The sequence below is a fragment of the Falco biarmicus genome, chromosome 10, assembly GCF_023638135.1.
Source record: "Falco biarmicus isolate bFalBia1 chromosome 10, bFalBia1.pri, whole genome shotgun sequence".
In the NCBI taxonomy this organism is placed as follows: Eukaryota; Metazoa; Chordata; class Aves; order Falconiformes; family Falconidae; genus Falco; species Falco biarmicus.
Genome location: NC_079297.1, coordinates 15,616,911 through 15,629,352, shown reverse-complemented (window position 1 = coordinate 15,629,352; position 12,442 = coordinate 15,616,911). Strand labels below are relative to the sequence as shown.

The following is a 12,442-nucleotide window of genomic DNA, read 5'->3' as shown; positions in this document are numbered from 1 at the left end:
AGCCCCATGGGAGCCAGGCAGGATCCCACATGCAGCCCTGGGACCGCAGCAGCATTCTCAGACAGGTGAGACCCCCAGAGCCCAACCCTGGCACCCCTGAACTCACCTGTCAACAGATCCCAGCTCCCTGTGCCACCCTCTGCCCAGCCCTGGGCTTTTATTGCCGTGCCCAGCCCAGGGAGGGGCCAGGCAGCCTCAGCTGACTGTCACCCCTGCCAGGTAGGGCACAGGTGAGGAAGAGGAAGGTGAAGCCAAAGCTGCACAGGGCTCTGGCACTGCAGGGATGGGGACAGGGATGGGGATGGCTTTCTGTGGCTTTGGCATCCTGGGGGAGCAGGGATAATGCTGTGCCCCCCCACTAGCCACCACAGCAGCCCCCTCTCCCACAGCATCACCACTCATGCTGGCACCAGCACATGGCTTGGCCCCACCGCAGCCCTTATGCCCCAGCCCAGTGCCCCAAACTGGGGACCAAGGGTGCTGCCGGGGGTGGTGGTGAAGTGGGGTGCCCCACTATGAGCAGCCCTGTGTGGGCGGCTGGCTCCCGCTGACATCTCGCTGCCCAGGCACGTGGGGCTGACGCAGCCATGATGGGGATGCCGTGTCCTGCATCCTTCCAGTCATCACTGGTGGCCCCGGGGCATGTGCCAGGTGTGACAGCCCCATGGGAGTCCTGCACCGCAGGTGGAAAACCTGAGCGAGCACAGAGCTCACCTGAGTCAGGGCATGGGGCAGACGTTGGCATCCCACTGCCATGGGACATCGCTGCATCACCCTGGGATCCAGCCTTCCAGCACCCACCTGTGACATCCTGCTGCTGGCACCAGGAATGCCATGGGCCACCGCGTCCTCAGGAACTGGGCAATGGGTTCCTCAGGCACCCAGCCGGGCTCGGAGCCAGTGGCACTAGCCCAGGACTTGCCAGCATGAGGCCAGCCCCACCACAGAGCAGCAGCTGGGCACATCCCAGCTCCCCGTGCCTCCGTTCCCATGTGCCAGGCCAGGAAGCATTTCATTTTCTGGGTTTATTTTTAGCCCAGTGGTGCCCGGCTGCCTCAGCCAGCCTGGGACGAGAGCAGCCTGACCACTGATGAACACAGCCAGGAGCAGGGAGACATCCTACAGCAGCCAGAGAAGGATGCTTCCCAGGGGATCTGTGCCTGCTCCAAAGTCCTCATCTCTGCCAAACCGGAGCTGGAAGGACCCACACCCCATCTGCACCCGTGGGTGCTGCAGGAGCTGGCGCGGGAGGCTGCGTGCTGAGGGCAGCTGCTGGCCCAAGGGCACCAGGCTCCCCCAGCCCCGGCTTACCCCCAGGCAGAAGCCACGGCACTACCTGGCACTGGTTAATAATTAAAGGAAAAAAGCTTTGCAGGAAGAGAAATCCAAGCTTGCCTTGAGCTTCCGCCTAGAAGTGGTTACAGTGAAGGGCAGAGCAGGACGCTGGTACCCTGGCAGCTCCCCATTCGGCTTAATTGAGGAGCAATTAAGGGTAGCACTAATATCTGCACCGCTTGGCCCCAATCCCACACGAGCCTGTGCAAGCATCGGTGTTCCCGCACGCAGTCCAGCAGCAGAGCTGCTCCTGCCCCACAGCTGCGGCTCCCTCCAGCGCCTTCCCCAGCCTCCCCAGGGCCCCATTAAATACAAACTTTGCTCCCAGCAAACCGCTCAAGAGCTGGGACTTGCTGCGTTATCGATCACAGCCGCGTTATCGATCATGGCCGTGTAATCAATGGTGGCAAATGGAGCAAAGGCCGTTTGCAGAGGAGCTGGGTGCAGTGCCCCAGCAGCACTGATGCTGTGAACCCATGCAATGTTCACCAGCCATGGCCAGCAAACATCTGAGCTGCAGCAGGGAAGCCCAGAAGCGGGGGGCTCGGGGAGCCCCGCCGAGCAGGCATGCTGGGGGGTCACTAAAAAAGGCACTGAAAAAACCCCAAGAGGCTCTTCAGGTCTGTGGGGCTCCGACCTGCAAATGCTGGCTCCTGGATGTGCCGTGCCACCCATTGCAACATCCAGGCTCTGAACAGGACCAAAATGAACACAGGGAGATGGATCGACACGCGTGTCTGGAGCTGGAGACACCCTGGGAACGCACATCCGTCCGCCCTTCACGCTCCCAGTCCAGGCTGAGTCACAGCCGCAACGGTGAGAGGCTGTGAGGGCAACACTTAATAGGTTATGGTAAGGCAATTAATTATGCGAATTCCAGCAGGCCACCATCACCTCCCCACAGAGCCCAGCCAGCCCCAGGCATCCCTCCACGCTCCCAGGGCCAAGCAGCCGAGCCTCACGCCAAAGCAAGCCAGCACAGCCAAAGGCTGGCCCTTCTGCTGCCGCAGCATCGTATAAGCCCAGCATGGAACCCCGGCACGGCACCCCTGGCACCCCGCGAGCCCAGCACGGCACCCCTGGCACCCCGCGAGCCTGGCCTGGCACCCGCTGTGCTGAGCAACAGACAGGCGAGGGAAAAACCTCCAAGACACAGGGTTGAGAAAAGCCAGCATAAAGCATTTTTATTGCAATAATAAAACTTGATACCTTTATGCGGTGGAGAAGAAGTGAACGGCGGCAATTTCTCTTACCAAATCACTAGGCAGGGTGGAGAGGGGGGCAGATAGGACAGCAGCAGGGGAAGCTATGCATCATATGAGGCCAGACAAGCGGCGATGACCAGCATCAGGTGTCAGGAGAGAACGGTCAGGTGTGCTCAGACCAGGGACAATTGGGGCCTGATGTTTCCTTTCCAGGGCGGGAGAGAGGGGACAGGGGCGTTTTCTTTGAGCTGACTCCCCACCAGCCCCACCACCTCCCCTGCAGACAGCACCTTCCCTTTGCCTGCTGTTCTCCTTTTCCTTTAAAGAAAGCTCAATGTACGCTACTGAATTTTCAGGGTGTGGTGGAGCTCTGGTGGAAACCCATCTCCATAAATCCGAAAGCGGGGTGGGAAGGAAGGTCCACCGTGAGATGGCAGTGAAGCAGGAGCAGAGCAGCCCCCCTTCCCAGGAGCAAACCCATGGTGCCAGCAGCGATGCTGCGCCCTCCCTAGAAGCAGGGAAAGGACACGCTGCTCCCCCACTGCCCCGGATCCAGGCAGATACCTACACACAATCCTAGCGCTACTTTGCTCTCCGCATCCGTTCAGCCTCGACAGCCTCACTCTGCTATGGCTTTTGCAGCAGCAGCAATTTCTGGTTTGAAAACACCATAGAGATCTGCACCAAAACAAGTAACTAACAGGTTTCCTTTTGTTCAAATGACTCCTATCTAAGGGTGGCCCACCTGCGTGCTACGGGCAAAACGCAGTCTACACCTGGAACAAAAATAAGATTAAGAACTTGACCCAAAAAAGATTTGAGGTTTATGGCGTATAGTTTAAAAAGACATAAAAACACGATACAAGGAGGAAGAGTCAGACGCAAAGCTTAGTGACCAAAGGCATTCAATCAAGGTGTAAGGTTATACAATGAGTGTAGTGGACTATCAGGAAAAGCTCCGTACAAAGTCATGTGCACTCTTCTTGAAGCTGAGATTCTGGATTCCTCCATGTGCCAAACCTGCTGGGAGAGGAAAGGCAGCGTCACAAAGCTGCCCACCCGCCCGCGGAGGAAACCCGGCAGAGGGAGCGTGGGCATGGGTGGGCAGGCTCCGCGCAAACCGCACTACTCGCCCAAAGCGGGAGCCAAGCCCCGGTTACAGGGGGGAAGCACAGCCCCATCCTGCCCACGCTGCAGGACCCACACACCAGCAGCAAGAGAAGCACGAGGGGGAGCAGGCAGGCGAGACCCGCCATGCAGCAACACCATGCAAGGAACCCAGGGCACGGTCAACCAGCCTCGCAATGCCTCCATGGCACGAACCCGCTCTGCCAGGCTGGGAGCTTTGCCCATACCACCAGAGCGACCCCTACCTCACCAGCCTCCTGAAAGCAACTTCTACCCACAGCCATAAACCTACCCCCTCCTTCTCATACCCCCCACTGCCATCACCTCCACCCACAGCAGCCCGAAACAAAGGATGGGGGTCTCGAGTTGCCCCCAGGCCACAACACTCCCTGCCAGCAGCTGCCCCTCCTTACCCAAGGACAGGGTGCGGGAGTAGGTCATTCCAATTTCATGAGCTCCACATCAAAAATTAGAGTGGCGTTTGGTGGGATGATCCCTGGGTGGCCAGTAGAGCCATAGGCGTAATCTGGGGAGATGGTCATCTTTGCCCGCTGACCAACGCTCATCTGGGGACAGGGACAGAAATAAAGGGATGTCAGGAGATGGGCACTGCCAGATGAGTGACAGCAAGAGGGACACAGATCTGTCCTCACTCCTCTCCCTACACTGGGCAAGAGCAAGGACCCAGGCTGGACAAACCGGAGGGGACAGAAGAGGAATGGGAAGAACATCAGAAGGGCTGGCAGCACGGGCTGGAAAAGGAGCAGTGCTTGAGACGTCTGTCACACCAGGGAAGGCAGGGAATGGCCTGGCATTCCCTACAGCCACTGGCACCCTTGTGCCGTGCTGCCCTGCGTCCCCACGCAGCCATGCGTCCCCACGCAGCCATGCGTGCAGGAGCCGGTGCTGTGCCGTGCCCACCAGCCCTCCCTCTGCGTGGGCTTCGCAGCCCAGGAGCTGTCTCCGCTCGGTGCGGGAGGCCCCAGCGCTCCCCGCCGCGCTCCTTCAGAGCTGACTCAGTAGGGAAATGTCACCGCTGAGTCACCGACATGCCGTAGGTGTTCCTGGGGCCCGGCCCTGCTCCATTCCTGCCATCTGGCAGGTGGCAATGCAGAAGGTGATATTCACACCCACACCTCCCAGCGCCGAGGGGGCGGAGGGGTGGAAAACACAGGGGAATAAAATAAAAAAAAATAAAAAATAAGAGAACGAGCTGCACACAGCGATTCCTGCCCACGCTGCAGCTCCCCAGGCGTGCGGCTCTGCGCAGCCCTGTGAGGCAGACTACGAGGCGGAGGAGCAACGGGCACCTGAGCGACTCCTTCCTCCCAGCCGCGGATCACCTCCTGCTTGCCCATCACAAACTTGAATGGCTTGTTCCTGTCGCGGGAGGAATCAAACTTCTTCCCATCTTCCAGCATACCTGGGGAGAGAGGGAGGGAGATGATGGTGACACAGGGACAGATGCACACATGACAGCGTGAAACAGGCTGTGACCTGGCAGCCTGAGCAGGTGACCTCACCCCGGGACAGCTCACAGGGCCCTGAGTCAAAGACACTTCTCAGCTCAGCCTTTCCCCCACAGGAACACCTGCACAGGGTGGCCTGGAAGGGACACCCCCCCGCCCCAGCACCCCCAAGGGTACCATCCACCCTGGCAGCAGCAGCCGCGGAGCAGGACAGGATTGCTCCTGGCTGCTTCGACCCAGAGAGCAGCGCTCCTCTGGGCTGGGATCAAGCACAGATGAGGGGAGCAGATGGAAGCAGGGAAAAAACACCTTCCCCACCTCACAGCACCACTGTTAGCCATTTTGCAGGCAGCAGGATCAGGCCAGGCGCTTCCCATCTGGCCAGCAAACACGCCCCTTGCCATGGGCAGGCTTCCATCGTCAGGCACCCAAAAAATCCAGAGCTCCGGTGCCCTATCTCAGCTGCCACCAGCCTCCAGCCCTCCCCATGCCCAGCTGTGTCCCACTGATCCACAGCCAAATGACTCCCGTACCCAGGAACGACGACAGGGAGAGGCAGCACCAAGTGCTGGGCACATCTGCCCCGAGCACCCCTCCTTCCCCCAGCACGGGGAGGGCTGAGCGAGGCTGATATCCCCAGGGCTAAATATAACTCCCCAACACGAGCAAGGCAGGAATTTCCTCCCCTCCCTTGCTCCCTGCCTGACCTTCTTGGGGAATCTTGGAGCCAGAGATGCCTTACAGGAGCAGCAACTCCACTGGCCAGCAGAGCTGCTGCTCCTATAAGGCAGCTCCAGCTCTGCATTAACACAGTCACTGCCCTGTACAATAAAAGCAATATTAAAACCCTCCTCCAAATACTTCTCACTTCTTCACTTCCCAAAACAGTCCAAAAACCTGTTTTCCTGGCTGGAAACTGCTCTGTAGTCTTGAAAAACCAACCTCACCCAGCAACGCATGGGACACAGTGACTTCCCTTCACTAGGGCACTGTCCACAGGCAAGAGAAAAAGCATCTGTGCAAAAGCTGGGACAGGACATCGCTCCCCAGCTCGCACCGCGACCAGAGCAAATGGCACGCAGCCAACAGTAACGTGAGATGCTGAACGGAAATAAGAGAATGGGAAAAAAATACATCACCTGTGCAGGGGCAACAAGCACCGAAACACCCGGGCTGTAGGAAGATGCAGGGGGTGGGGGCTGGCAGCCCACCTTTCTCTCAGGGAGTGGAATTAAGCTTTTAATTTCACAGAAAGCAAAAATCCCGTCTCCAGGGCTTCAAGCATCAGCTCAGCTGGTCACAGTGTAGCCATGGACTTTGGAATAGTAAATCTGGAGTTTTCTCATTTCTCCCTTCCAGGATAAACCTCTTGTTCGCTGAACCTGCTTCCAGCCACGTCTGGCACTGCTCCCTGCTCCCGTCCGCTGGCCTTCCTCCCGCCCGGCGGGGATGCTGGCAGCAGGGACCCAGGGCAGGCTATACCGGCTGGCACAGGCCGTGCCGCTTGGCTGTGGCCCGAGCTGACCCTGAGCTCAGCTCCGAGCCCTCAGGCGCTGCAACAAGCTGGGGAGGCTGCAGAAGGATGGAAGGGAGCCTGCCACCCTTCTCCCCCCAGGCACCCACAGCAGAAAAACCGCGGGGGCCACGCAGCACAACCCCTCTGCTTGTCATGGCAAATCGGGACCTGTGGGATGCTGGTGGGGCATCCGCAGCCTGCAGAAGTGCATCCCGTTTAATGCCCCAGCGAGGGGAATGTAAAGGCATCACCAGTGGCACAGGAGATGCTGCAGACCTCGCACAAGAGTGAGTGGCACTGCCCACCTCTGCCACGCAGATCACCTGTCCGAATCCAACCTTGTGGGAAGTGTTTTGGAGCTGGCAGCACCCTGGCTGCAGGAGAGAGGGATTAATGGACTAAGCTGGTTACAGCGACCCAGGGGGATCGATCGCTGAGGCTGCCCCTCGCCCAGGATGGTGAGAGTCACGCACAGGAGCTTTTCCGTGCTCCGCGGCATGGGGCTGCCACACTCCCTCCATCACATCGTCGGGGAAAACAAAGAGGCTCCAATGCTTTGGAGGCAGCATCCTCATCTCAGGCACCTCCTCTGCCCGCGAGGCTCCCGGGAGATTTCTCCAGCCCTGGACAAGTATGAGCAACCATTTCCTCATCCCTGCCATCCCAAAGCAAGGAGATAACGAGATCTTAAAGCTAGGAGAGGCAAAGCATCCTCTGGCAAAAGCAGCTGCCCTGCCAGAGCTCCAGGAGCAGCAACCAGCCCCTGGCACATCCTGGTTCATCACAGCCCTGGCAGCGCTCCTGGCTTGTCACCACCAGCCCCGCAAGGGCAGAGCCCGTGGAGGTGGGTCTCTGTAAAGAGACCCCACTGCCCCACCCTGAAAGATCTGACCCCTGCAGAGATCTCAGCTGGGCTATATGAACACCAGGGGGGTCTGGGGGAAGCACAGTGAGGAAGAGCACGGAGCCCTGTGGCCGGGGCTGCAGCAGCCGCGGGACGGAGCGGGGGGCTCTGGACAGGCAGCAGCGCAGCCCTGCCAGGTCTCTGCCACACTTGGCAGGCAGCAGCCAGGAGACGCCAGCTGCAGCGTGCGCCTTGGCTCCCGTCCCCCTGGGCGGGCAGAGGCGGCAGAGCAGTGCTGGAGCAGGCAGGCGGAGGCAGCCCCTGAGATAAACCTGCAGGTCTGGGTTCTGCTGAGGGGGTGTGGAGCCCCACCTGCACCCCCTCCATCCCCTCTGCCCCAGGATGCCAGTCCTTGGCACGGCCACTGCCCAGGGGCTCCTGCACGGAGCCAGTTTCCCAAGGAAAGGAAGCAAGAGACTGGAGCAGTGGGGCAGGCACCTCTGCTCCAGCTCGAGGAAGGGACAGGATGGGAAACCCTTCCCGAAAACCCTGGGATACCCCGCACGCTCCAACTCCCCGCGTCAGGATGGGGCTGCCCAGGCTGAAGTTAAATCCTGCCTCCACCAGCAGCCTCTGCCAGGTGCTTCAGATCCCAGGGCCTGAGCTGCCTGCACCGGCGCTTCCCACCACGCAGCCCATCACCACCCGCAGCTGGATGCAGGAGGGGGGCTCTGCCCACCGTTCGCGGTGGCCTGGCAGGAGAGAGGACCCCTGGGGCAGGCAGGGAAGGGGGTGCTTCAGAAGGTGCTGAGCTACCCCAAATCCCCCAGTCGGCAGCTGCACAGCTCGGTAGGAAACACCTCACAACCACAGAGCGTTCACTGCTGCTGTGCGAGCGGGCAGCACCCAGGCGCAGTGGGGAGAGCTCCACCACAGCAGGTACTGTGCAGACAGCAGAAATTGCCAGCACCAAGGCTGCATCCAGCCTGCACAGCAACACACAGGTGCTGGGGAGGGATGGCGGTCCCCTCTGCGGCTATCCTGCTGGAGAAAGCCAGTTTTCTCTAGTATCCCTCCCAGCGCTTCCATTCCCTACTTCCAGCTCACCTCCCCTCCGAGACACAACATGCTGGGCGTGCTCGGCCAAACCAAGCCAGGCTCACTCCCATCCCGGTGCTCCCCAGCATGACCACGGCCCCCCCATTTCCCCTCCATAAGCACAGTGGGGTGGCCATGGTCTCCCCACCCTCTCTGCAGCCCCCCCGTGCACTCAGACAGCAGCTCTCCCTTGCACCAACTCTCTTCACCCCCAGCCCACTCCTGGGGAGCGCAACACCCAGCCCCAGCAGCTCTCTGGGTCATCACGGGAGCCCCAGCCGAGCCAGCACAGCATCCCACCTTGTCCTGGCTCCCATCCCAGCAGCCAGACCCAGGGGGGTCAGGTCTACCGGGCCTCAACCCACACCTTCCTCCCCACTGACGTGCTCCTGTGCAGCCCTCCTGCCCCATGCCAATTACTGCGAGCAGTCCCGAACACACTGGGGAACTTTATCCTTCATTTAGTTTTTTTAAGAGCCCTTTGTAGCAGATTTCATATCAAAGGCTGTTTCGGACACCCCGCTGCGCAAGCTCTCCGGCAGCACTCCCCTGGCTCCCCCCGGGGCTGCAGGCACCATCTTCCACAAGGAGCAGAGACCCTGGACTGAAGAAGGGGAAAGGAGCCCCATTCCCCCAGCTCCCACCCACGCCTCCACCTCCGCAATCCCAGCAGGAGCAACCCACATCTCCCAAGGAGGTGGCCCAGAGGATGCTCCACTCTACTTCCCCAGTGCTGCACACCCGCACCGGGGCCATCTGTCTGTCTGTCCCTTGCCCTGGGATGAAACAGCTGCTGTCAGTGGGGCCAAGGCCCGCGGAGCAGAGGCTTGGGCACAGGCAGAAACAGCAGCAGCCGCAGGATGGCCAGCCGAGCTGGCTCCCCACACTCCCTTCCCCTTGGGTCACCGGGTTTTTTTCCAAAATTGTTTTTAACTGAACGCATATCCATAGCCCAGCGCAGGGAGAGCTGGCTCACCGCACACCACAGGCTGGATCTCCCCAGTGCCGGCAGGTTTCTGCCTGGGAGCAAAGGGCAGCTGGGGACGGAGCCACCGCAGGGCTCTGGAAGGAGCCTCGGAGCGTGGTACCTCCCGCGCTGTGCTCTGTCAACGTCCCCGATGGTGATCGGGACCCGTGGGCACCGTAAAGGGGCTGGGGAATCAGGGGTTTCTAACGTTTCTCAAGAGCCCAGCACCACGCTGCCGGCGCAGGCAGCGTTCAGCCACAAAAACGGTGTCAGGGACTGAAGGTGTTTGATTTCTGCTGCCTGCTGAGGCAGGGGGGCCCGAAGCTGCCTGCAGAGGGAACTGGGGGGGGAATAAAGGACAAAAGGAGACAATAATAACAAACAAAAAAGAAAAAGGAAATTAGAGAACCGCCCCCACGCACAGCGGATCGCTGCTGCTGGGGAGGATCTGTCAGGAGCAAGTCACCATGCAGCACTTTGCCAGAAGCACCGGGACGTGGGGCTGGGATGCTGGTGACCCGCAAGCGGCTCTGCCAGGGCCGGGGAGGACGGCAGAGCTCCGGCAGCGCTGCAGGAAGGGAGAGCGGGCGCCGGGAGCCGGGAGGGCTGGCAGGCAGCAGGGCTGGCCCACCGGGAGCCACTTGACTGCCTGCCAACCGCTCTTTGTTCTTCCAGCGGCGGAGGAAACAGGGTGGCCGGGGAGACCGGGCTGCTTCCTCTCCCTCCAGACAGGGGGGACAGGGGCGGCGGTGGGCTGGATGCCCCCCAGCCCCACGGCGGGCAGCGCTGCCCGGGGTCCCGCTCTGCAGAGAGGGGCACCCCCAGCCCCCCAGCGCGGGCGAGGGGAGGGCGGCAGGGGAGCCGGCTAGCGCAGCACAGCCACAAACGGGTCGATGTTTTCACCCCGCTGCAGAGTGGCCACCGCGATGAGCCGGAGCTGCTGGAGGGGTGGGCTGAAGGGGAGAGGGACCCCCGGCGTGACCTCCGAAGCATTTCTGGGGGGTCCCACCGTTGGTTCCTTTCTCCCCCCGCGAGAGCTCGCAGAGGGCACCGTGGGGAGCAGGGCCCTCCCCAGCCCTCGTGGCAGCCCCTCGTGGGAATCCCACACCCGAACAGCCCCCGCGTTGCCCGTGCCAGGCCCACCTGCCCCACGCTCCCCCAGCCCCAAAACCGGCCCGGGGTGTGCTGTGGGTCCAGCTCTGCCCCACGGGCACCCCGGCTGCCACCCCACGGGGAAGAAGGGGCTGGGGCTGCAGGGATGGTGTTGGGGAGGGGGCTGCCCCCCACCCCACCCGCAAGGGTCTCTGGCAGAGGGGACCCCGCTCTGACACAGCGGGCCCCCAAGTTGGGGGGGGCGGTGGGGGTCCCACGGGAGCACCCAGGGTGGGGGGGGGGGGCTCGGCTCGCCCCGCCGGTCTCTGCTGCCCTGGGACCCCGCCGGGAGCCGCTGGGTACGGGACACTGCGTGCCCCCCGGGCACCCCCAAAAAACGGGCTGGGGGTGAGCGGAAAAGGCCCCTCCATAGACGGGGCAGCGGGACAGGCGGGGACCACAGGGACCCACTCCCCCGCCATACCCCCGCCCCGGGGCCCGGCCACCCCCCCCCCCCCCGCCCCGGCAAAGCGCCCCCGGGGCGAGCCGGACCCCTGTGGAGCGCCGGGCCGCCCACACGGGCCGGGCCCGGGATGCCGGCAGACAGGCGGGGGGTGGGGGGCAGACCCCGCTCCTCCGGCGCGCCCCTCGGTCACCGGTCCGGTCCGGGCCGCGGCCGCCCGGCCCTGCCCTGCCGTGCCCCGGTGGCGGCGGGACCGCCCCGCCCTGCAGGCCCCGCGGCGGGCGGCACTCACCCGTGTAGTGCACCACGCAGGTCTGGCCGCGCTTGGGGAACGTCCGCCCTGCGGGGAGACACACACCGTCAGACCACCGGCACCGGGGGGACCCGGCACCGGGACCCGGCACCGGCACCGGTCCGGCGGGGAGGGGAGGGAGAAGGGAAGGCACGCCGCGGCTCACCGTCGCCGGGGGCGATGGTCTCCACATGCACGCCCATGCCGGTGCCGGTGCCGCTCGCGCACCCGCAGCGCCCGCAGCCCGAGGGAGGAGGAGCCACGTGTGCGCAGCCTCGGCCGCCGCGCCGCCATAGAGCCCGCCCGCCCGCCGCCTAGACGGGCCCCACCCCCGGCGGCCGCCATCTTCCGCGCTCCCCCCCCCCCCCCCCCCCCCCTTCCTGCCCGGCCCCGGCCGCCATCTTGGCACCGCGCCGTTGCCGGGGAAACGCGGGAGCCGGCGGTTGGGGACCCCCCCGGGCTGGGGTCCTGGCAGGCTCTGCCCACCCACCCGGCATTCCAGGCGCTGGGAGCGGGGCGGGCCGGCCGCGGGGAGCCCACCCGGCCGCGGGTGCGTGGCCCGGCGCGGGCCCAAGGCTGCCAGCGCGGCGCTCCCCGGCAAGGCCGAGGTGCCGGCGCCGGCCGCAGGCCCCAGCCAGGAGCCCTCAGGGTTTCCACAGCCCCCGAGACAGGCGCTGTGCCGGAACCGGGAGCGCTGCACACACGCAGCGAGAGCCGCCGGGGAGCCGCCGATGTGCTGCCGATGTGCTGATGTCTATATTCTATATTCGTGCTGATGTACACATCTATATTCGTGCTGCTCCTCACGCGCAAGGCCGGGGGGTCAGCGCCAGCACCCCATCACGGGGACAGGTTCAGCAGAAGACACGCAGGTTTGAACAAGCCCACACGCAAAAGGACTTTCTTCTGGGAACAGCTGGAACTATTGTCTTTTTTTGGTCCAAAAAAAAAAAAATCACTCCAGGCACAGGATTTTTGCCTCAAAGCGTCCTATTTCCTTACTTCAAGGAGATGAACTTGAGTGTCCACAAGG

The 12,442-nt window shown here is 62.7% G+C and overlaps 1 protein-coding gene across 2 annotated transcripts; it reads right to left on the bottom strand.

The window, feature by feature from the left end:
* Positions 1 to 3,341: 3,341 nt before the first annotated feature.
* Positions 3,342 to 11,709, bottom strand: FKBP1A (FKBP prolyl isomerase 1A). 2 transcript variants are annotated; one of them, XM_056354536.1, is made up of 5 exons: positions 11,576 to 11,709; positions 11,410 to 11,457; positions 4,979 to 5,091; positions 4,082 to 4,234; positions 3,342 to 3,563 (listed from the first exon to the last, which is right to left on the bottom strand). In XM_056354536.1, exons 1-4 carry the CDS (start codon positions 11,610 to 11,612, stop codon positions 4,106 to 4,108), a joined length of 327 nt encoding a protein of 108 aa, XP_056210511.1. In that variant the 5' UTR covers positions 11,613 to 11,709; the 3' UTR covers positions 3,342 to 3,563; positions 4,082 to 4,105. The 2 variants fall into 2 exon arrangements, with proteins under 2 accessions (XP_056210511.1, XP_056210510.1); XM_056354535.1 differs by having other exon boundaries at positions 3,342 to 3,560; positions 11,576 to 11,703.
* Positions 11,710 to 12,442: the final 733 nt, after the last annotated feature.